This window comes from Typopeltis vanoorti, chromosome 4 (genome assembly GCF_054136105.1).
Source record: "Typopeltis vanoorti isolate ZY-2024b chromosome 4, IOZ_Tvanoo_1.0, whole genome shotgun sequence".
In the NCBI taxonomy this organism is placed as follows: domain Eukaryota; kingdom Metazoa; phylum Arthropoda; class Arachnida; order Uropygi; family Thelyphonidae; genus Typopeltis; species Typopeltis vanoorti.
The window spans coordinates 115762046-115787919 of record NC_143552.1 but is presented as its reverse complement, the minus strand read 5'-3'; the positions used below and the strand labels follow the sequence as shown (position 1 = coordinate 115787919).

Here is a 25874-nt window from a genome sequence, read left to right as displayed (position 1 = left end):
AGAGCCCAGACCTGAACCTGATGGAGAATAAACTAGAACACAGAATTAGAGCATGGCTAAGATACCATCATCTTTCAAATTAGCAGGAAGTTTTATGACACGTAAAAGTTGATATTGCTAAAGGTGGGATAACAATGTTATCTGTCTTTTTATTGAGACAGATAACATTGTTATCCCACCTTTAGCAATATCAACTTTGGTATTAAAAAATTAAATCATAACACACAAATATTTTTTATTCATTGAAGTTGTGTCCAAAGTGTCTTTAATGGCCTCACTCTGGTATCAATGGCACAAGCATTACTGACAAAAGAAGTTCCGATGTGGATATTATAACATAAGTTATAACAGAGCAACACATCATCATCATGTACTCTGAAGGGGTGTACAGGATACTATGAGAGAGTATTTCATGAAAAGTTTACATTATTATTAACTTCCTATCAACAACTTTCTTCCAAATCAGTTTTATTTGTCAGTACTTCATCGTTAGATTTTATATTTCAGTCTTCTAAGGTACTTCTATTCACTGATAACTAATTATAATTAATGATAGCCTTGATCCAGCTATCTCTGATTGGTTACTGGTAACTTTTGATTCCAAAAGTTAGATATGGCTAAAATGGCCTTACCTACTCTTATAGGGGAATAAAAGGCCACACTCCCTGTATAGGAATTATGTACACAAGTCCCTTGCCCCAGATGCATTCCCCCCCCCTTCTCTTTGTTTTTCTGAGTCAACTACCCAACACATGAAAGTCAATCATTAAAATACTAGCGTTTTAACTGCAGATACAAAAAAAACTCTCAAAAAATAACAAAAAAAAATCTGAAAAGGGTTCCAAACGAATTGGAACAAATAATAAAAATATTCCCTAACCCATCCAAAATAACACAAAAACTTTTTTTCTAATAAAAAACACTTCCATATTCATTTCACCACAATTTGAACCATTAATACAAACATTAGTGACATACTTCACTAATTACGGACATCAAAACCTGATCTCTTTTTTCTAATAGAACCTCAGTTGACATCCTATACAATGCATTCTGCAAAAAGCATGGAACACATACTTTTGCGAAATCTGATATCCCTTGTCAAAGGCATGGAATCCCCACTTTTTGATCTGCTCTGGCTCAAGATTTCCTTGCCTCACTTTACAGTCTTCATTTGCTGCCGTTACCACTCTCATAACTCTAACAATCCTGCTTCCCTTTTTGGCTACCTTTCACTAAAAATTGATTTCTTACAAACTAATTACTCAAATTGTGACATTGTCCTCCTTGGGGACTTTAACATCCATAACACAAACTGACCCCACTACTCCGACTCAGGGCCAGTCCGAGAGTAGCTGATGCCCCTACACAAAGAAAATTTAGGCGTTCCTATACATTGTCTCTCTATATATATTTTGTCATACTCACATGTACACATCTTAGCGCCCCTAGGCAATTGCCTAGGTTCACCTAATGATAAACCTAGGTGAACTTCACAGATCAAGCTGGAAAGGAAGCTGAATCATTTGCCATCACTCATGACCTAATACAAATAGTCAGTCTACCAACCAGGATACCAGAAAATCTTCATCATTATGTCAACATTCTTGACCTTTTCTTAATCAACTCTCCTTCCAAATACACCATGGATGTCTACTCTCCCCTTAGCAGCTCTGACCACAATTTTATTTAAGTCTCCTTCTCTACTGTTCATGCTCCTTTTCCTAGCCAATCTCATCCTCATGCCCTATAGCACTATAATTGTGACAACTGAGATGACATGGAATTTTTATGCTGCTTTTCCATGGTCACATTACTACTTTTAGTCTCCTGATCCAAACACTGCACTGAACTTGTATCCGAAATAATCCTCAGTAGAATGAGAGCATTCATTCCCCACTTCACGGCAAGCCCTGGTTCTCAAAAAAAAAAAAAAAACGTGTCTCTGCCATCCATGATTAAAATGCAACTTATGTTCAATGGCTTAAATTAAAAACTTCAGTTCTTACACAACAGCCAGAAACATGTATGAAGGATGTCCAAAAAGTAATTTCTGATGGGCTGTCAGAGAAACAAAAATATACTTACAAAAAACACTTTATTGGAAATTAAAGTAGACATCTTTCACTACTTTTCTACATAATTTTCACCATTGTTCAGGCACTTATCATAATGGGGCACCAAGAATTGTATACCTTGGTCATAGAAGATTGCCATCTGTGACACAAACCACATATTAATTTCTTCTTTGACTTGTCATCATCTTGAAACCACCAGCCACCAAGGAAATATTTCAGATGTTTGAACAGGTGAAAGTCACTTGGCGTGAGGTCAGGACTATATGGGAGATGACGGAATTGTTCCTGGCTGAAGATGGCAAGAAGTTGTTGTGTTACGCCGGCCGTTATCATGAATCAAACAATGCCCCTGGTAAGCATGCCACATTGTTTATTCTGGATTGCACAATGTAGTTTCTTAAGGGTACATACTCGCTTTGATTGTGAAGCCTTGACCCAAGAAGTCTACCAGCAAAATTCCTTGTCTGTTCCAAAACACGGTGCACATGATTTTCCGAGTGGAAACCATTGTCTTCAATTTTGTCAAAAGGTATGCCTCCACTCCATGGACCATTGTTTGGATTCAGAATTGTGTGCGACACCCAAGTCTCATCCCTGGTGACAAGTCTGCACTCAGGAAAGCATCGCCATTCTCATGGCAGCGTGTCAAGAATTCCAACACACTGCCCAGCCGATTCACTTTGTGTTGTTCTGTAAGCAACTTCGGCACCTAGCGTGCACACAATTTCATGAAGACATGAACGTGAAACTTCTGTTAAATTGTGATTGATAGAATTCCTAAGAGAATTTATTCTTTCATGATTTAACAAGCAAAGAACCTATAATAGAAAATTTGCTTGCATCTAAGAGTGTGAACTACATATATGTGAACAAAATTGTATATATTAAACAAAAGGAAAATAATTGTGAAAATGCATAAGAAAGAAGTGTTATTACATTATGTAATAACACCGTCAATAAATATTGACGGTAAAATTCTAGAGAAAAAGAACATTATAGTATGATTAAAGTAGTATACCATTTCTAGGAATTAGATAGACAAAGCTTAGATGAATGACTCACAATTTTTAACGATAATTGTAGTGTAAAACCAAGGCCAAGAGCACAGGATTAAAGGAAGTTGCTGCAAGCGTATCATGTGCACACGGCACATGATAAGTAGGCAGAAAAGTAGAAATCCTCTACCAAGAGATATCGTGTTGAGCACTATCGATGAGTCGAGTGGGGAGGGGATTACCGAAGGTGCGGAGATATAAAAGAGTTAGGAACCCCCCCACACACACACAGGGTTTTTTTCCTGGTGGTTTTGGTGTGTGGGCTTTGCGAGTGGCGGGACGGTTCGAGAGTGTGAGGGGAAATCTCTGCCCTGATGCCTGTCAGACAGAAACGGTAGATGGTGCGTATCCACGGGAAAGGTTATGCGTCGCAAGGTCCGAGGTGAATCACATTACTCCAGAAGAAAAGGGTAGTCTGCATAGAGGCCTCAGAATCTAGGTAAAAGGGCAACATGTGCGAAAGAGTGCCTTGCCCCAAGAATCCTATTGAAAGGAAGGCATAACTGACTGAAACGAATGGGCCAGCATATAATCGAGGAATTCCAGGTACCAATCCCAGCACAAAGAAACAATTTGAGGGTCAAAGGACGAGTAAAGTGAGGAACAAGCACAGGGGATAACTATAATATACGGTATCGTGAATTTTTACTGTTAAATAGTGTAAATGAACGATATGTGAATCAAGATCTAAGGACTTAACGAAGATAAAGCTTAGGACTGTAGCAAATCTTAAGTTGTGAAAGTTGACAAGTGTAACTTAAAGAGTGATAACCTTAGAAAGTGTGAATACAAGGTGATAATGTATGTTTACTAGGTTTTAATTAAGAGAGTTATGAGGATCTTATGTGTGAAGTGATATAGAACAGCTCTATTGTTAATCCTATGTGAGTTATGAGAATTTACTGTTCATATTTGATAACTATGATAGCACATAAATTTGTACTTTATAAATGATCTTAAAGATAAAGCTAAACAGTGTGTAAGAAAGCTAAACAGTGTGTAAAACTAGCTAAACAAAACTCATGGGAGGACTTTGGCAAGAATATAGAAAATAAATATCAAGAAGGTGGCAAAATATTCTGGAGGTTGTTGAAGAAGCTTAGGAATGGAGGAAAGAGTGCTGTAAAAGGAATTAGAGATGATAAAGGTGAAATGAAAACAGGAGAAAAAGATATCCTTGAAGTATGGAGTAATTACTTTGAAAAACTGCTAAATGAAACAAGCAGTGATGAAAGCACAGTGATAAAAAACACTGACCAGGCATGCAGTCAGGAATACATATCCATCCTTGAAGTAGAAAAAGCCATCAAAGGCTTGAAATGTGGAAAGGCAGCAGGAGTAGATGATATTCGACCAGAAATGCTGAAGTATGGCGGTATAAGAGTCTTACAGTGGCTGCACTGCATAGTTCAGAAGGTCTGGACAGAGGGACAAATTCCAGATGATTGGAGTAGAGCTCTCATAGTACCCATATATAAAAAGGGAAATAAAACTGAATGTGAGAATTACAGAGGTATTTCCCTACTGAGTGTTCCTGGCAAGATCTATGCAAGTATACTTGAGAAACGGTTGAGAAGAATTGTGGAAGAAAAGCTTGGTGAAGAACAAGCTGGATTCAGGCCAAATAGAGGCTGTCAGGATCAGATCTTCACTTTACGACAAATAGTCGAGAAAGCATGGGAATATAACAAAGATCTGTATTTAAGTTTTGTTGATTTGGAAAAGGCATATGACAAGGTGCCAAGAGAGAAGCTATTCAATACGCTGCAGTTATATGGTGTCAATGGGGCATTATATCAAGCAATACTTAGTCTGTATTTGAGTTGTGAGTCAGCAGTTAGAATTGAAGGAAGTACAGGAAGATGGTTTAATGTTAAATCTGGTGTGAGACAAGGATGTACATTATCCCCTCTGTTATTCATTATCTATATGGATCACATTATGAAGGAATGTGGTATTAAACCTGATATCAAAATTGGAGATGTTAATGTCAGCTCTTTGCTTTATGCGGATGATGTTATACTTCTAAATAAATCCGCTACAAGTCTGCAAGATTCTCTGACTAAATTGAATAGCTGTTGTAATAGATATGGTATGAAGGTCAGCAATAAAAAGACAAAGACAATGAAAATAGGCAGAATCATTGAAAATGTCAACTGTGTTGTGAATGGAGAACCTGTGGAACAAGTAAAACATTTTAGCTACTTAGGCACAATTTTTACTGAAGATGGTAAACTAAATATAGAAATAGACAACAGAATCAGCAAAGCTGGTATCGTGGGAAGTCAATTGAATAAATTCATATGGAATAAGAAAGAAATTAGTCGGAACACTAAATTAGCTGTATACAAAACTGTGTTCAAACCAATTTTAACTTATGGATCTGAGAGCTGGGTCAGAAGTAAAACACTTGACCAAAGACTAGAGACCGCAGATATGAGAGTCCTGAGAAAGATTAGAGGCGTGAACAGATGGCATCAATGGCAATATCATATTAAAAATGAGGATATTAGGAAAGAACTTGACATTGTCAGCATCCAGGAATGCGTTAGCAGAGCTAATCTCAGATGGTATGGTCACTTAAATAGAATGGGAGAGGAAAGATTAGCAAAACAAGTGTTCTCTGCCAGGTTGGCAGGAAAACGACCCAGAGGAAGACCAAGATATAGGTGGATTGATACGGTACAAAGTGCCTTAGACGATAGAAATATAAGATCTGATAATGTTGGAGTCTTGACAAGTAACAGACTGATTTGGAGGAAAATTGTAGATAGGAAGTTAGTAATGATGTAATTTTTTCATGTAGTACTGTCATATCCTGTACACCCCTTGAGGGTACATGGCAGGAATTTGATGATGATGATGATGATGATGATAAATGATCTTTCCCAGACTTCCATGAACTGTATATATGTTAGAATGTTAAACAAACAACTGAATCAGAGTAATGTTAGTATTATCCGATGTACCACTTGCTAAATATGTGAACCTAAGCGGGAGATTGGAGTAGCAAGTCTACGGTCATGATTGCACGGTTGTTAGTCACTGAGGTATAGCAGAGTGTTCACTTCTTGTTTAAGATTTTTTCCTTTAAACTAATTGTCCTAAGTGGTGCAGCGAAAACAAATAAATGTCTTAGGATTTTATGAGAAGAAGAACCTCAGAAGCTTTGTTACATTTGGATTTTGGCTCCACCCTAGGGCAATTTCCTTTGTACTTAGATAGTACCACGTGACACCAAGGGGTGAATAAACGTAAAGAGCATAGATATCAAAGTTATTAAGAAAAGGTGACAACACGTCTGCAAATTGCAGCGAGAGTGATGTCATAGTGAATCCCTTATTCTGTCGAATCTTCTCTTCAACTGAACGTACCAAACTGTCGGTCACTAAAGATTGTTGCCTGCTCCGTTCATCATCGCGCACACCTGTCCTTCCTTCATAAAGTCTTACCCATCTTCATACCATTGAATCACTCATTGTGTTCTCCATAAACCTCAATAATTTGCCAATGAATTTCAGCTGCTTTAACATTCCTCGCATTCAAGAAGTGGATAACTGATTTGATTTCACATGCGGCTGGGGAGGGGGGGGGTTGATTTTCTTAGACATTATAAACACACTCCAAGAAGCATACGCACTTCAAGAATGCCTGAATGCCTTGCACCAATGCCTTGCTAATGAATCAACAAACTCAGCACACATGCACACCATCGTGATCGCAGTGCTGCAGCGAAAATATTTAAAAACGGGACTTACTTTCTGGGTGTCCCTCATATAAAAAAAAGTTATCAATGATTCCAAATGGAGACAAAAGTCAGCCATCTAACTACATCCCATTGTTCTCACCTCAGTACTTTCGAAAGTGATAGAGAAGGTTATCAACAACCAGCTTCTTCATTACCTGGAGACTTATCCGTTAATTAGCGATCACCTATATGGATTCCACCATTCTTGTTCTACAGCTAATCTCACCCACCTTTGAACTCAGGCCATGGAAAGATTTAGAGAAACTCGTTATTGCTCTCGATATATGGCATTTGATCATGTCTGGTACCAAGGCCTCCTCAACAAGCTTCCAGCTTCCTCATTGGTCATTCATTGTGTGTCGTGTGGATGGCTTCTTCTCATCAGATTTCCCCATGTGTTGGAGTGCCTCAGGGTTTTGTGCTCTCACCCACACTCTTTCTCCTTTACATCAGTGACCTCCTTTCTCTGACCCTCACATCCTATTCACAGCTTTGCAATGACAGTACTCTTCATTCCTCTTTCTCATTCAATAAACTCGGCAGTACCCTAATGTTAGATGCCTCAAGATCTTTCATAACTAGTGACTTGAACACTGATCTCCTCGATATTCTGAAATGAGGTGAAGACAACTTACTAAATTTCAATGCCAAAAAATTCAAGCCTGCTTGCCTTAAATAATAAATAAAAATAAAATTATTTTAAGGTACTTCTAACTTGCAAGAAAAATCCTACCTCATACTCTCTCATTTTGATAGTATGCCAGTTTCCTTTCAAGATCAACTTTCTCTTCTTGGGTTGACTGTTACATCCAGTTTATCCTAGCACAAACATATTAGTTACATAGCCTCAAAAAAGTTGGTGTTTTTTTTTTTTTTTTTTTTCGTTCTAAACATGACTTCTCTTCCTCTCAACTACTACCACTTTATAAGTCTCAGATCCATCCAACTTTGGAGTTATTGTTCCCAAGACCTCTCTCAGAATTCTTAATGATATTCAGAAGAGGTCAATCCACTTAATAGACCACCCTTCCCTCACAGGTTCTCTTCAGTCACTTATCATAGGTGTTTGGTTTCAGCACTGTGCCTGTTCTGTAGGTACTTTTATGGATATTCTGCTCTGAATTGGCTGCTACCATTCCTCCACTTTCTTCTAACCATAGAAGAACTAGAGCAGCCACTCTCCAGCATCAAACACACCAAACTCTCATCAGCTGCTTCCTTCATTCCATTCACCTCTATTCTTTGGAACAGTCTCCCCCATACTGATTTTCCCACTCAGTACAACCTCCCAGTTTTTAAGAAATGTATCAACAGCTACATTTTTCTTCTCACTTGCCCATATATGACACTGTAGTGTTATAGGTTTTGTGACCTTTCATGTGTGGAGTCAACATAAAAAAAATAAATAAATAATAAATATAAATAAAATTATTTTAAGGTACTTCTAACCGCATCAATCCACCTAGATCTTGATCTTCATTTGTTCATCTACATCGACCCAATTTAAACTAATTGGATGGCCTTTATGGGAAATATTATTGTATCTTCTGTAAATTCCTAATTATTGTCTTGTTAAGTTTATATGTGTTGCTGAAAGTAGCCATTCTTATTTATGATATAGTGGTGCTTTTTAAATACTTCTGTTATCTGCATTTTAATTGTGAATACTGAAGATGCCTTAGTTATGAAGCTGAAAATTATACATCTATCAAAATTATTTCATTCAAATTTTAGTATGTATATTTAGTTTCTACAAACATGACAAGCTTGCATACCTATTTTGAAACAATTATCTTGGTCTTTTACTGTCGTCAAACACCTGCTTATCTGCTTTGCAAATGCAGAGCAATACGGTTTAATTATAACCAATGCTCTAACAAGATTTATTAAAAAATATATACACAAAAATTGACTCTGTTAACAAGAAATAGGACACAAAATTTACTTTTTTCAATCCAGTGGTTTCAGTGATACCACAATGGACATATTTGGCCCATCTCTCATGATGAATCTATGGGTGCACTGCCAGAATACTCCATGTTGTATTCCACATTATCAAAAAACTTTTTTTCATTTCTTGGTTCTGCAGTAGGTGAGTTATATCAGCATTTATTGATGTTTATCAGAACTTTGTGCACCTGTGATTTATCTTACTTTAGCTAAGGGAATACAAGAAATAGATAAAATGCAATTAGTCAAAACATTAGACTTATAAATTATGTTATCACTTCCACATACTGGATTTCACTGACAAAGTCCAACATATAAGTATATTCATTATGAAAGGACTGTATAAAGAAAGTACCCATTCATTTGATGGGGGGGGGGGGCATTCTTTTTTCTCTCAGATCCTTATATTGCTGTCTCACTCTATGCACATATTTATCCTGTGACCTTACTTTGCATACAATTACAATTCTTCTTTCTTGAGCAGCACTATAATCAACCATCATGACATATATGATTCACCAACCTTGAGTCACATTATGTACTAATTGCTTGGAAGAGCTCAGTCACTGGAAAATTAACCTTGCATGAAACTGAATTCTTACAGTATTTAGTTTCATACAAGGAAAATTAAATATACCATATGAACAGAACAAGTTATCTCACCAAAAATATGAGGTAAAATGAGAATTAACATTTATATACTAAAGATTTTTGATATACATCTAAACCTCTTTTTACGCGATAGATACATTCCTAAAAATTACACGTAAAAAGAACTACTGACTCCATAGAAAAAGTGAAGATTGGTTCCAAACCTGAAATATAAGCAAAATAATGAAAAAAAACAAACATTAAATTCGTTAGGAGCATAAGATTTTTATTTACATTTCATGGAGAACACACATACATATAATGAATTTTAATAACTTTAAAAAAAGCATATTCATTTCAGTTGTTTGCTAAGGATTCTATAAAAAATTATGTTACTCGCTATCAGTTTCTGACAATAAACGTGAAAGCTTTTGTTTTCGTGAGACTGTAATATCACTAGAACTACTAGATATGGTATTATCGTCATCGACTTCTGCCTCAACTTGTGGAATTCTTCTTGTCATGTCTTGAACAAAAGTACCACTGGTTGTTTCAGTAGTTTTAGGCATGAACTCAGTTATTAATTGCTGTGTTGATACTTTAGATAAGTTGCATTATAATTCTCTGTATGAAGACATTAACAACTTAACTCACGTGAAAACTTCCCAGCACATTTTCATTTGGATCATGTCGGGCAAAATAATTGCCTGAATTACTGGCCAGTTTAAGACTTTCTTTAATAATATCAGCAGTAAAAGTAGGATTATCTTGATCATTATCATTAGCTTCTTCGCTTTCAGGAGTCTCAGAAACAATCTCCACTATTTCGTCTTCACTAAGAGGTTTATCAATTAACAATTCTTCGATATCTGCTGACGTAAGATCATCGAATCCTTCTCTGCCAATTTCACATGCCAAACTTATTATATCGGGGAATTCTGCAGTATGATTGAAGAGAACAGGAGCATTCTCTTTAACACATGCGGGCCAAATAGCTTTCCAGCATGCATTCATAGTTTCTGGTCTCAATTCAGATAACGATAATCGAACTTGATCAATACAATCCATAATTGAAAATTTTTTCAACACATCCATAACTGACAGTGTTTCATCATCATCATTTAGCTTGTTCAAAACATACTGAAATGTTCGTCTGACATAATATGTTTTAAAAGTCGCAATTATACCGTGATTAGAGGTTGTAGCAATGATGTGGTATTGGGCAGCAGAAAAAAAAAATTGCATATTTGGGTGTTCTATGGCAGGATGACCAGGTGCATTATCAAGAATCAAAAGCACTTTAAATTCGAGATCCTTGTCGTTCAAATAGCGTCTAACCTCTGGCACAAACTGTTTCTTGAACCACTCAGTGAAAATATCAATGGTCACCCAAGCTTTTTTGTTGGCCATCCAATGAACTGGCAATTTTTGAAAATCTATGCCTTTCATTGGCCATGGTCTTAATTATCGATTTATGAGCAGTGGTTTTTACATCCGATCTCCTTAAGCAGTGGTGTTCGACCTTTATTTACTATGCGAGCTAATTTTCTATATTAAGTTATTCGGCTATCTACTCTCTTATATAGATCACGTTCCCCCAACCTGATATCTGATTATGCACAACTATGCAGTTAAATGCACTCACTCTCCCAGCCGTAAAAACTTTAAAGAAACTAAAAAGCTTATTTGTGTATTTAAAAATGTATTTATCACTTTTAATTATTTTAATACAACAAATAAAACAAATATATTGGAATATTATATTTATTTCTCAGCAGTTATCTTAACACGGAACTAAAGTATTTAACACAGGTTTTTAAAAATCGCAACTCCCCCACACATCTAATAACCTACACGAACAATATGGCAAAATCCCGTCTTAACAATAATACAACCTGTCACGTATGGTCATCAAATTGCCATACATCCCAAACACATACAAAGCCTACAAATACATTTTCAAAAACACGGACTATAAGCTAGTATTCACCACAAACCAAAAATTAGCAACTTTCCTAAAACCTACTAAATCTCACTCACAAAGAAATATTCGAACACCACAACGTGGTCTACAAATTTCCTTGTCAAAAAGACTGTGACGTCACCTACACTGGCTCTACAATTAAGTCTTTATGGACTAGACTACAAGAGCACTTCAGGGATTGTAATATTTCCATTCCGGAATATCTGAACACAAAAAAACATCGCAACATCAAAAAGAAAAACAAAACAATGAGTACATGGAAGACAGAAATTGCAGCTCATGCCCTTGAACTAAAACATATCCCCCAAATCGATAAGGCCATAATCATAGACAAACAAGACAACGAAACAATGCTTAGAATATCCGAAACTATTGCCATAAAATATGATGAAAATTCTATCAACGTCCACTTCCCCTACCTAATTTCCGAATGGTGGATGATCCAGAACTTACAAATTAAGCCACGACTCCAACTTGGCCTTGACATAGCCCTACACTCATTTCGACAAGATTCCGATGATGGTCAGACGACGACTGAAACAGTCCACACCCCGTTAACCCCTGTCCCAGTTTCCACATAACGATACCCTTTCCCTTCGTTCCCCCCCCCCCCCACAAAAAATGCGGCCCTAAACAAAATAATATATATTTATATATATATATTATTAATAGTAACCCAGTTTCCAAACTTATTTCCCACGTCAAAACACACCCCATGTTCTTTCCCCCCCTCACCCCGTTTATAAACAACCTTCAGCAGGATCTTGGAATTGGAAGGCATCTAGAACCAAAAACAAGGTATGTACAAAATTTTTCCACCTCTTTTATTTCTGCCATAATTGCCTTCTATACTCACCCATAATGCCCTATAAAATATATATACCCCTTTTTTCAGTAATGTTAGCCATTGTATTAAAATAAGGGACACTCCTAAACAAAATAGGCTATAATTGCTGTAATTATATTAATAGTGTTTAAGAGGAGTAACATGGGAATTTTCCCAGAAACTATACTTCACTTTATTTCTCTTTTTTGGAAAACCAAAGTTAGAAAAAACAACACATTGATTACAAATTCACAAGTTACAGGAAATGCTGGTTGATTATAAAAAAGTTAATGTGAAATTTGGCATTGTTTGGACCTTGCAATATTTTCATAGTCAGGTTGATATGAAGAAGTGGCCAATCGCAGACAATCATCCAAATGATCATTTGTAATGCACAATATCAGTTAATATTTTTTTTTTTACTAAATAATTTAAGGAAATTACAACATCAACTAGGATATACATTAAAATAAATTTTAATATACTTCAATATTTCTTGAAAATGGCAACGTGACGTTGTCATTTTCAAGAAACTTAAGAACAAGACACGTGCACAACAAACAGTAAGTGAGGAAGAAGCAGGAAGCTATTATTTCTCCTAAAGTCCTGACGGTGTCCCCTAGCGGGCAATGTTGGTATTCTTGGGCGATTGGGCTGAAGGTCTTCTGATGTAGGTTTCCCAAATTTGTTGAGGTTTGGATTGTTTCTTAGGGCTGAAGCTGATTCTATGAAAAGGCTTTCATATTTGTATTTACTATGGTCTATTATCGTGGCTTTCTTCCACCGTATTCTATGGCAGGTATCCAGCGCATGGTCACCAAGACCAGAGTGGCTGTATTGGTGAAACTGGATGTAGTCCTTGTGTTCTAAAATTCTGATATTTGCTGTCCTGCCTGTTTGGCCAAAGTAGGACAGCTTACAGCCGCAAGGGACCTGTTATACATACACCAGGTTCTAGGGAGAGGGGCAGAGGTTGGTCTTTAGTAGAGCAGATAAGGTATCCCAATTTTTTATATGGTCTGTAACAAGAAGTTAAGTCGTGTTTTTTAGGATTATTGTAATTTTTACTGAGGTGGCTCGTTTATAGAGTGTGGGGATGAATTTAGAGTGATCCTTGTTGCAGGGGGGGGGGTACTGGTTTCAATATTTTTTGGATTATTTTGGGAGTGGGGGTAGCCATTGACTGAGAAAGTGTTGAGAATGTGGTTTAGTTCTGTGGTAACGGCATTGTAATATGAACAAATAAGTTTAGCGCTGTTGTCATCATCATCATCATCAAATTTCTGCCATATACCCTCAAGGGACATACAGGAAATGTTAGTACTACATGAAAAATTTACATCATTACTAACTTCCTATCAACAATTTTCCTCCAAATCAGTCTGTTACTTGTCAAGACTCAAACATTACCAGGTCTTATATTTCTATCGTCTAAGGCACTTTTGTACCATATCAATCCACCTATATCTTGGTCATTCTCTGGATCGTTTTCCTGCTAACTTGGCAGAGAACATTTGTTTTGCTAATCTTTCCTCGCCCATTCTGTTTAAGTGATCATACCACCTGAGATTAGCTCTGCTAATGCATTCATGGATGCGGACAATGTCAAGTTCTTTCCTAATATTCTCGTTTTTAATATGATATTGCCATTGATGCCATCTGTTGATGCCTCTAATCTTTCTTAGGACTCTCATATCTGCGGTCTCTATTCTTTGGTCAAGTATTTTACTTCTAACCCAGCTCTCAGATCCATAAGTTAAAACTGGTTTGAACACTGCCTTGTATACAGCTAATTTAGTGTTTCGACTAATTTCTCTCTTATTCCATATGAATTTATTCAATTGACTTCCTACCATACCAGCTTTGTTAATTCTGTTGTCTATTTCCATATTAAATTTACCATCTTCACTAAAAATCGGGCCGAAGTAGCTCAAATGCTTTACTTGTTCCACAGGTTCTCCATTCACAACACAGTTGACATTTTCAATGATTCTTCCTATTTTCATTGTCTTTGTCTTTTTATTGCTGACCTTCATACCATATCTATTACAGCAGTTATTCAATTTATTCAGAGACTCTTCAGACTAGTAGCAGATTTATTTAGAAGTATAACATCGTCTGCATAAAGCAAAGAACTGACATGAACATCTCCAATTATGATATCATGTTTAATACCACTTTCCTTCATAATGTGATCCATATAGATAATGAATAACACAGGGGATAATGTACATCCTTGTCACACACCAGATTTAACATTAAACCATCTTCCTGTACTTCCTTCAATTCTAACTGCTGACTTACAACTCAAATAAAGACTAAGTATTGCTTGATATAATGCCCCATTGTCACCATACAACTGTAGCCTTTTGAATAGCTTCTCTCATGGCATCTTGTCATATGCTTTTTCCAGATCTACAAAACTTAAATACAGATCTTTGTTATATTCCCATGACTTTGCAACTATTTGTCGTAAAGTGAATATCTGATCCTGAGAACCTATTTGGCCTGAATCCAGCTTGTTCCTCACCAACTTTCTCTTCTACAATCCTTTTCAACCATTTCTGAGTAAGGAAATACCTCTGTAATTCTCAACTTCAGTTTTAACTGGTAATTAGTTTACGGAATTAACAACGCATATAAAGTATATTAATTAAAGGTAACTTTAATGAATAACTTCTATATTTCGGCAACGTCACATTGCCATCTTCAGGAACATAAAGATATGGTATGTGCACTCAGAAACTAACACAAAGCAAATGAGGAAGAAAGCAAGAAACTAATATTGTTCCTAAAGTCCTAATGGTGCCCTCCCTCTTGCGGGCTAATTTGGTAGTCTTGGCAGTTGGGCTGAAGTTCTCATAATGAAAGTCTCCCATATTTGGGGCAGTTTCATGCACCCAAATTTGTTGAGGTTAGGAACGTTTTTTAGAGCTGCTGAAGATTCTTTGAATAATCTTTCGCATTTAAACTTGCTGCGATGAATTATTTTTGTTTTCTTCCAACGAATTTTATGGTTTGTATCTAAGGCATGGTCTGCCAGCCCAGAGCGGCTGTACTGGTGAAACCGGATGTAGTCTTGGTGTTCTGAAATCCTGATATTTGTTGTCTGCCTGTTTGGCCAAAGTAGGACAATTTGCAGCTGCAAGGGACCTGGTATACACCAGGTAGGTCTAGGGGAAGTGGTAGGTCTTTGGTAGAGCGGATAAGGGATGCACATACCATATCTTTATGTTCCTGAAGATGGCAATGTGACCTTGCCAAAATATAGAAGTTATTCATTAAAGTTACCTTTAATTAATATACTTTATATGCGTTGTTAATTCCTTAAACTAATTACCAGTTATGTCTAACCAACGTATAAGTCTTGCTACTAGAATCACATTCAGTTTTATTTCCCTTTTTATATATGGGTACTAGGAGAGCTCTACTCCAATCATCGGGAATTTGTCCCTCTGTCTAGGGTTTCTGAACTATGAAGTGCAGCATTTCTGGTCAAATATCATCTACTAATGCTGCCATTCCACGTTTCAAGCCTTTGATGGCTTTTTCTACTTCAGGTATGAATATGTATTCCTGACTGTATGCCTGTTGAGTGTTTTTTACCACTGTGCTATCACTTGTTCCATTTAGCAATTTTTCGAAGTAATTACTCCATACTTCAAGGATATCTTTTTCTCCTGTTTTCATGTCACCTTTATCATCTCTAACTCCTTTTACAGCACTCTTTCCTCCATTTCTAAGCTTCTTCAACAACCTCCAGAATATCTTGCAACCTTCTTAATATTGATTTTCTATATTCTTGCCAAAGTCCTCCCATTACTTTTGTTTAGCTAGTTTTACACAGTGTTTCGCTTTCTTACATTTGTCTATGTATTCTCTAAGAGCAAAAGCTGACTTATTTGCCAGGAACTTTTGATATGCTTTCTTCTTTTTCTTTACTGCCTCTTTAACTTCCTCTGTCCACCAGGGAGTTCTGATTTTTCTGTCCTTGCAGACAACCTCACCACATGCCTCTCTGGCATTATCAGTCAATGTTTTCTTCAGAGTTTGCCACTGAATCTCCAAGTTTTGATTCCCATTCTCAAACTCTTTCATTTTTTCTTGAATAATGTTTGTATATTTTAGTCTACAGTTCACATCTGAGAGCTGCTCAACGTTTATTTGTTTTAAAACTTTCTTACATGCTCTTCTTTTCAATATGACATTCAGTTTTATCCTGCTTAAGACTAAATGGTGATAACTTCCAATTTCAAATCCTCTGTCCGCTCTAGTGTTCTGCACCAGAGAGAAAACATCACTATGAACAATAACATAGTCAATGAGATTTTTCTTATTCCTTGCCTCTTCTCTCCATGTGAATTTGTGCACATTTTTATGTAAGAACATGGTGTTAGTAATAACCAGTCCATGTCTTGAGCAGAAATCCAACAGGTATTTGCCATTATTATTAGCTTTGCTCTTTTCTCCAAAGTTTCCCAAAATATTTTTTGTATGTCTGACAATCATTTCCTACTCTGCTATTTAGATCCCCAACAAGGACCAACTTTTCATTTTTCATTGTGTCAGTTGCTTTTTCTAAAGCTTCAAAAAATTCCTCCACTTCTACTTAGGAAAACCTTCTGTGGAACCATAGGCACAAATAAGTCTCATTGTCTAGTTCCCCATTCTGATATTTACCCAAATCACTCTACTTAACACTGCCTGCCATTCAAGAAGGAGTCTCGTATTTTGTGTTGAATACTATGGCTACTCCTCCTTGTCATTGCCTGAATATAACATTTTGTATTTATTGCTATTGAAAGATCTCACCAGTTTTCATCGTTTTTGTTTCAGTCATCCCTATTATGTCGATTTGGTACTTATCTAATTCTTCGGCTAGCTCCATTTCTTTGCCATTGAGGCTTCTTATGTTGATAGTACCGATCTTTAACTCTGGTGATGTTGAGTTGGGGCGTGCTTTCAGAATTGTTCCAGTAGCTGACTTTTAGCTGCTCGCCATGGTTCCCTGGCGAAAACAACAGGGGCCTTGTTTAACCGGGTGACGCCCTAGCTGGCATGAAATTTTGTCGTGTTGTACCATCATTTTCTATATTGGTTTAAGTCAATAAGAATACAATTTGTTCGACTAAATCCCAAATTGCCAGCCCATCCTCGTTCGTTCAGTATCCAGGTAGATACCCGACAGGGTGCACCACTAGAAGGTAAGGATTGGACATTAGGTTAGTAGCCCCTGGTCAGTTCTCCGCATTCCTTTAAAGGCTATATGGAGGTGTCCTGTCAGTTATACAGCTTTGACCTTTCAGCACCCCTGTAGTGTCTTAATGACCCCATATTGTTTGCGTAATTCTCATGGAAAGGCTTTGACATTGGTTATGCATTTTTTACTAAATAATTTAAGGAAATTACAACATCAACCAGGGTATACATTAAAATAAATTTTAATACACTTCAATATTTCGGCAACGTCACATTGCCATTTTCAAGAAACTTAAAAACAAGACACATGCACGCAGGCACAACAAACAGTAAGTGAGTTGTGCCTGCCTTCCAATAATCCACGGAAATGATATCACACGTAAAGCACGCCATTACGGTAAAATGAAGTTAAAGCTATCAAGACAACTAAATCGTCTCGCCTTCCTAAAACGCTGCCGGGATAACCAGGTAATTCCTAACTGTGTGAAATTCAAGCACCGTTTCTCTCTGCAAAAGCCTCTTCGTATTTATAACCGTGCCAGCCAAGCCTTACTCAGGGAATAAATCGCCATGACTCGTTGTTTCCTGAATGATGCTAACATAGCTATCCAGGCACTCGAAGATGACCTTTCAAGTACCTTAAGCCATGAAATTTGGTCTATTTTATACGACATCTCGTGCATTGCAGTGGAGAAAGAATTTTAAAAAGTACGAGATCGACACACCAAAAAATTTGAAAATTTAAAAAAGATCTCAAAACCACAACTTCCTACCAAAACGGTGGTCAACCTTTCATCATTTAGTGTGAAACCTGAAGCACTCGACGCCCTTGCAAGTGGCAACAACTTCGCCATTGTGCCCAGAAGAATACCTGCTGAAGATATTATGATACGAATTGAACGCGGGATATGACACCTTCCAAACCACGTCGCCACATCCAGTCTAACGATATTAGACTGGATGTGGCTTGTGTTCTGACCAAAGCTAAACCACCAAAAACCAACGTGCCCAGTAAGGAAATTAAATCTCTACTTAAAGAAAAACAAGAAAATAATAATCACCAAAGCTGATAAAGGGAACACCACAATATTGCTTAACCAAAAGGATTACATAGGTAAGCTGAAAGCTCTATTGTTAGATCGGGCTACTTACCTCCCTATCGAGTACAATTACACCAACTCACAAATTAGAAAACTCCACAGGCTCCTTAAGAAGGTCACTTCTTGGCCTGTGGAAATCACTAACAAATTAAAACCATTTAACTCCATACCCCCCCCCCCCCCATATTTATGGACTCCCAAAAATACATAAGGAAAATGTGCCATTATGACATCATAGTGGATGGCATTGATTCCCCCACATACAAACTAGCTAAACATTTGGCCAACACACCTTCAAGCATAAAAAACTCAGCCCCCTTCAAAGCCTGCATAGAAAACCTTACGCTCAAACACACTGACATAATGGTCAGTTTTGATGTCTCCTCCTTATTCACAAATGTCCCACTCAAAGAATCTTTAGAGCTAATCCAAGCTAAATTTCCTCCAGATATCACAGCCCTATTTCGGTTCACGATGAACTCAGGCTATTTTGTTTGGCAAGGAAAATTCTACAAACAAATAGAAGGGACAGCCATGGGTTCTCCACTCTCCCCAACCTTGGCCAACTTGTATATGGAGACTTTTGAAGAGAAAGCCTTAAACTCTGCCCCACAAAAACCAACCATTTGGCTTCGCTATGTTAATGATGTGTTCGCTATTTGGACACATGGCTCTGATGCACTCCTCTCCTTCCTAACACACTTAAACAACCAACACCCCAGAATCAAATTCACCCTGAAAGAAGAAAAAAACAACTGCCTTCCTTTCTTAGACACACTAGTCATCCGCAGCCTGATGGAACCTTGGTTTTCTCAGTCTATAGACCCACCCATACAGGTAGATACATTCACCAACAATCCCACCACCCCTCCTCGCAACAATATGGAGTCATTAAGACAACTACACAACAGGGCTAAACTTATCTGTTCAAATGCCTAACCACAGAACTAAACCACATTCTCAACACTTTCTCAGCCAATGCCTACCCCCCCACCCAAAAAAAAAAAATCCAAAAAATATTGAAACCAGTAAACCAGAACACCCCCCACACACAACAAGGATTACTCTAAATCCATCACCATACTCTATATCCGAGCCACCTCAGTAAAAATTACAAAAATCCTAAAAAAACATGACTTAACTTCTTGTTACAGACCATATAAAAAATTGGGATCCCTTATCCGCTCTACTAAAGACCAACCTCTCCCCACCTACCCGGTGTATGTATACCAGGTCCCTTGCAGCTGTAAGCTGTCCTACTTTGGCCAAACAGGCAGGACAGCAAATATCAGAATTTCAGAACACAAGGACTGCATCTGGTTTCACCAATACAACCACTCTGGTCTTGGTGACTATGCGCTGGATACCTGCCATAGAATAAGGTGGAAGAAAGCCACGATAATAGACCGTAGTAAATACAAATATGAAAGGCTTTTCATGGAATCAGCTTCAGCCCTAAGAAACAATTGAAACCTGAACAAATTTGGCTGCATGAGACTGCCTCAAATTTGGGAAACCAACAACAGAAGCCCTTCAACCCAATTGCCCAAGAATACCAACATTGCCCGCTAGGGGGCACCATCAGGACTTTATGAGAAATACTAGCTTCCTGCTTCTTCCTCATTTACTGTTTGTTGTGCCTGCGTGCACGTGTCTTGTTCTTAAGTTTCTTGAAAATGGCAATGTGACATTGCCGAAATATTCAAGTGTATTAAAATTTATTTTAATGTATATCCTAGTTGACGTTGTAATTTCTTTAAATTATTTAGTAAAAAATGCATAACCAACGTCTAAGCCTTTCCACGAGAATCAGTTAATATTGGAAATTTTTCATGTGTATACTTCTAAATGACTTCATTGTTTATTGATTTCAAATGTAAACTATTCTGAATGTTTATTATCTTAAGTTCTACTTCAGCTGGTGTATATCAAACAGCCCATTAATTTTATTTGAAATATCTGTGATGTTCAAATTTTCTGAAATGTATTATTGATAAAAGATACAGTCATTTCAGTTTTATTAAAATCTTTAAATCTTGTTATTTCTTCCTCAACTAATTCTATTTCACGAATAAATTCTTTTAAATCACAGCGAAGCATTTCTTGATTTTGTTCAAAAATTTTAATAAATATGGGAGATGATTGTGGATCTAAATTCACAATCATTTATATTTTTCTTTAATAAAAGTAAGTATTGTTGGAGACTTTTTATTGAACTTAACATGTCAATTAAATTTTTATCTCTACCTTGTAACTCTAAATTTAAATTGCTTAATTTTGTACAGAAATCTACTAAAAATGATAAGTGTAACAACCATCTTTTATCACTCAATTGTGGATAAATATCCTTTTTCATCAAGAAAAAATTTTATATCGTTAATTAATACAAGAAATCTTTCTAAAAATTTACTTCTGCTGAGCCAGCGAACATTATTGTACAACAGAAGTTACCTATCATCATCTGTCTGTAATTTAAATAACTGCAGTTGTAGGGCTTTTCCTAGAACAGAATTTATAATTTTAAATGTAATATCCGAAACATCTTTTGTGTTTAATCTTTTACTACACAGTACTTGTTGGTGAATAATAGAGTGGTACGTTTAAAAAAATCTGGATTTTGTCATCGTTTTTACATAATGAAATGAAGCCTGATTTATTACCTATCGTTGCAGGAGAACCATCAGTAGTAATAGACACAAGTTTTAAAAGCGGAAGTTTGTGTTGTTTCACAAATTCATCAAATGCCGAAAAAATGTCTTCTCCCCTAGTCTACTTTCAAATAATGGTACAATTTTCAAAAGTTCTTCTTTAATTGAATAATCTTGAAATACCATTAACTGAGCAGTATCAGTGAAGTCGTTTGATTCATCAAATTGTAATGAAAATGCAACACACTGGTGAATGTCTGACATTAACTGAGCATTCAGATCGGCACTTAAAATTTTAACTCTCATAACCGTTGTTCTGGAAAGTTGTAAATCTTTAATATTCAAAATGATTTCTTATTTTTAAAATCAGAAAATAAAGATTCTGCTGCTGCAAGAAATGATTCTTTTATTAACTCTCCATCAATAAAAGGCTTTTTTTTGCTTTTGCTAATAAATGACACACTTTCAAAGATGCAATAGTGGCTGATATTGATTTATTTATTACTTTTGAAATCATAATTTGTTGTCCAGAAAGTCTTGCCTTTAAATTTATAATTTTTGAGTTACATATTTCAGAATTTTTGGGAAAATCTTTATCATATTTTGCATGTAGTGATCAGAAATGTCTCTCAGTATTACCTTGTTTTGGAATTGCTACAGATGAATTACAAACCAAACAACAACACTTTCCATTTACCATTGTAAAGAAATAATCCATTTCCCATTCCTTGTGAAAACGATACGTCTTCCATTTCTTTGATACACTCATGAGTATCCTCAAATTAAAAAAAAAATAACTTAAATATTTTATTAAAATAAAAAATGTTTATAACTTATCAATTAGCAAACAAAATAATGGTAAATCCAATGATAAATTTAGAGCAACTGAAACTCAACTGAAATTCTAATAGTGGGTAGTGGGAAGTAGTTACGAGTAAACACGATTATAAACGAAACGCATACAATGTACTTTGCTTATAATCGTATTCACTCGGCTCGCTGTTTGACCTCTACTGATCCAAATTAATTCATTTACCAGGACTTATAAGATAATTAGTAATTTGACAATTTTAACGAAAAATAAATAAACAATAGCAATACACTTAAAGAGAATTAAAAAATAATTCAAAATAATAATAAATAAAATATTATGTTTTTAGTTTTAATTAAATTTGTAAATAAGGAGGAATAAACAAGAGATTGACCAAAAATCGCTCCACGATCGACGGGTTGAACACCACTGTCCTAAAACATTCAAACAAAATAGGAGTGTTATGCGATCCTTTTCTGCTGTGAACTTTTTTGCATTTTTGATACGTAAGTTCTGTTTAGCATTTTTTTCCAGAAAAGGCTGGTTTCGTCCATATTCCAAACTTCTTCATGAGTGTAACTTCCATCTTCAGTTATTTTAGCAAGTTTTTGTGGAAATGCTTTAACAGCTGTTTCATCAGCAGAAGCCGTTTCACCTTTAATTTATGTATTAGAAGAGCATGTCTTTTAATAAACTTAGCCAGCCAACCATTGCTTGCATGAAATTCATATTTTTTCCTCGATTGAGATGAAGTATCTGGCTGCAGTTTTTTAATCTGTTCATAAAATTTCAATGCTGATTGCTTGATGGAATTTCCGTCAACTGGCATTCTTTTTTGTACATTTTCTTCTATCCACATCACTAAAGCTTTTTCAGCCTTTTCTAGAACAACATCTCTTGTGTATGAAGATAATTTCGCACTCAATTTTGTACCAGAACATACCGTTTTTCTAATAGCCTCTTCATTTTTCTTTATAGATCTGACAGTTGATTCACGGACTCCAAAATGCTTACCCACAGCAGTTGCACCTTCCCCAGTTTGAAGACGATCTAAAATTCGAATTTTTATATCCAAGGAAACTTTTTTAAATATATCAGCAACATCATGTGAGGGCTGGATTAAAATCTTTGGTTAATGAAATAAAAGTTTGAAAATTACATATAGCTTACCATTTATTATTTCTTGGCAAAATTATTAATTTTATAACGCGATTTTTATTTTGATTTCACTTAAAAAATGCAGTAACTGTGTTGTCTACTTAAACACCAAATTCAAACTGCTAAGTACTGCATTTTTATGTGCAGTTAGTTATGTAATTCGTGGAATTCCCGATAAATGAAATTCATAAGAATTTAGAATTTTCTTAATTGAAACGAGAATGCAGTTCTACAAAATTCTCAGAATATTTTTGAATTACGAATTTTTTCCTAACTTGGACTTTATGTTGGTCACGTAAAAGTGAATAAAAATCACATAAAAAAAAATTATTTTTGATATCCCAATTCACATAAAAATATTTGCATAAAAAGAGGTTTAGGTTAAGGGAAAATATTTCTATAAGGGTTCTTACAATTTCAATTTCCTTTGAGTGAAAATACCTTAACAGGCAAAAAACAATTAAAAAAATCTTTGGCAGGAAAATATTTGTTACTTTTTTTTTAAAAGTTTATTTAATCTGCATTAAACAATAGAAAATGTTTGATTGATTGTAGAGATAGTAAAGTAGTGTTAGTGTTTGGTTGTTTTTTCTTTCCTGTGATATATGCTTCATGGAAGAACTGTATAAAGAAAGTAGCCATTCATTACAGATGACAGGGGAGAGTGCCCATGTAGGTGGGTCATTTTCTCTCAGCTCCTTATATTTCTGTGTGTTACTCTATATACATATGTATCGTGTGATCCTGCTTTGCATACAGGCCTCCCTCAATGAGTCCTTAACACCTTGGAGGTCTCTGATGATATTAATAATATGCCTAATGATTGCAGTATTTTAACCAAACATAAATATTCTTAGCAATTTCAGCATAACATAGAAGTCAGGTTCCACAGGCATACATTACTTTGTAAAAAATTTCACAATAGTTTACAAATAGAGTAGTTAAAAGAATGGTTTAAAGAAGTGTATTAAAGCCTCTAGCTCAATATGCTTCTTGAATCCTTTTTTAATCAAAGGACATTATTGATAATGACAATGCCTTTGTTTGGAAAGACCTAGGTTTGAATTCCATACATATGAAGAGCCTTTATAGGGACATTTCAGCTGAAGGTTATTACCCAGTTTTGTTCAAATGTGATAGGGTTTCCCCTCTCTGAATCTCTGGTTTTTCATCCTGTAAGAAAGACTAACTGGCTAGAGATTTTACACATAGGATAAATCACTCTATTGTAGCATTAATTGGGTTTCTCCAAAGCCAAGTTATGTGATTGTAAATAGGCCATTGAAATGAACATCTTAGAAGAAGATGATAATGCTAATTTTGAAGTCACAAATTTCTTTAGATGATGATGATGAATTTGATTTTTGCTAAAACATAAGGTATTTTTTCCCATAGACTAATATTTACTTGAATTCTAATGTGCTCTTGCTTAATAATTAATTAGCTAATTGAAGCATTAGAAGCCAATCAGCTAGAAAGACCTGTGACGATTAGAGTAAATACACTGAGAATACGGAGAAAAGATTTAGCTGAGGTATATTTTTACTTTTTTTAATTTAGATATGATTATTAGTAACTTTAATGTGTATCAATAAATCAGTTGCTGGTCTTATTAATTTTCCAAGCAACTGTAAATTAGTATAAAATTTTATTATTTGATTAATATGATAAAATAGTTCTGTTGTTTAATTTCATAATTGTTAATCGAATAATTAATGAAATTATATGTGACCATAGTATCAATAAAGTCTGTGCAGTTAGCCTAGTGGTTTGCGCTTCACATCCAAGCATGCTTGGAAGGTTGTAGGCACTTAAAGGTCTGATAAATTGGATAAGATAAGATGTATAGTATCAATAAAGATTTTTTTCTTTTTTTTTTTTTTTTTTTTATGTGGTTCCTCCCTCTCCATGAAATGTTTTATTTGTAAATCTATAGTACATTTGTATCATAGGCAGGCTAAGCTTTTTTTTCCTGTTTTTATTAAGTTTATATATATATATATATATATATATATATATATATATATATATATTGTATTTTTAATATAACAATAGTAATCACAGTCGAAAAGAGGTGTAGAAATAAACTTATTTTAATTTACAGGCCTGGTTGGCCGAGTGGTTAACATATCTGCTTTCCAACCAACAGACTATGGGTTAATTCTGCTGTGAACGTGGATGTTTGTGATTGTCTTTAGGTAGGAGAAACCCTGATTTAGAAAGCATGTTTTCTCTCTAGAGCAGGGTTTCTGGCCTATTTGTGTTATCACTTACAGTCTACGTGTATACACAACTAGGGAAATCACTGCCTATGATACCTTGTGTAACTGCTTGTCATGCCTCCTTTGATTTTTCATTCAGAAAGACATTGAGGAAAAAAAAAGTGCAGTACCAGTCAGTCTCCTGGTCTGGATATCCCCTTAAGTGTTCTCCAAAATTAACAGCTATTCTGTAGCCTTCCCAAAAACATTGGAGTAGGTCATCAGCTCTCCACTGCCTGGAGGCTCACCACAATACAACTTTTATCTTGGCCCAAAGAAATTACAAAAAAAGCTAAAATCTTATCATGTCAGCCTACCCTTTAATATATGAGATTCCTAAAATTCACACACCCCTTCAGCCAATAAATGACAGCATAAACAGCCCATTACAAACTAGCCAAACATTTATCCAAATCATCCCCCCCCCTCCAGGCAGTTCTCTCTCATTTATTAAAAACATTAATA

The 25874-nt window shown here is 35.8% G+C and overlaps 1 protein-coding gene across 2 annotated transcripts in view; it reads left to right on the top strand.

Annotated features, from left to right (window-relative positions):
• Positions 1 to 25874, top strand: part of LOC150107625 (28S rRNA (cytosine(4447)-C(5))-methyltransferase) — a 181852-nt gene that overhangs the window by 90215 nt on the left and 65763 nt on the right. For both annotated transcript variants that reach the window (XM_090391435.1, XM_090391434.1), the window contains one exon: positions 24593 to 24682. In XM_090391435.1, the coding sequence (XP_090247561.1) occupies positions 24593 to 24682 (90 nt within the window). The remainder of the gene's footprint in view (positions 1 to 24592; positions 24683 to 25874) is intronic.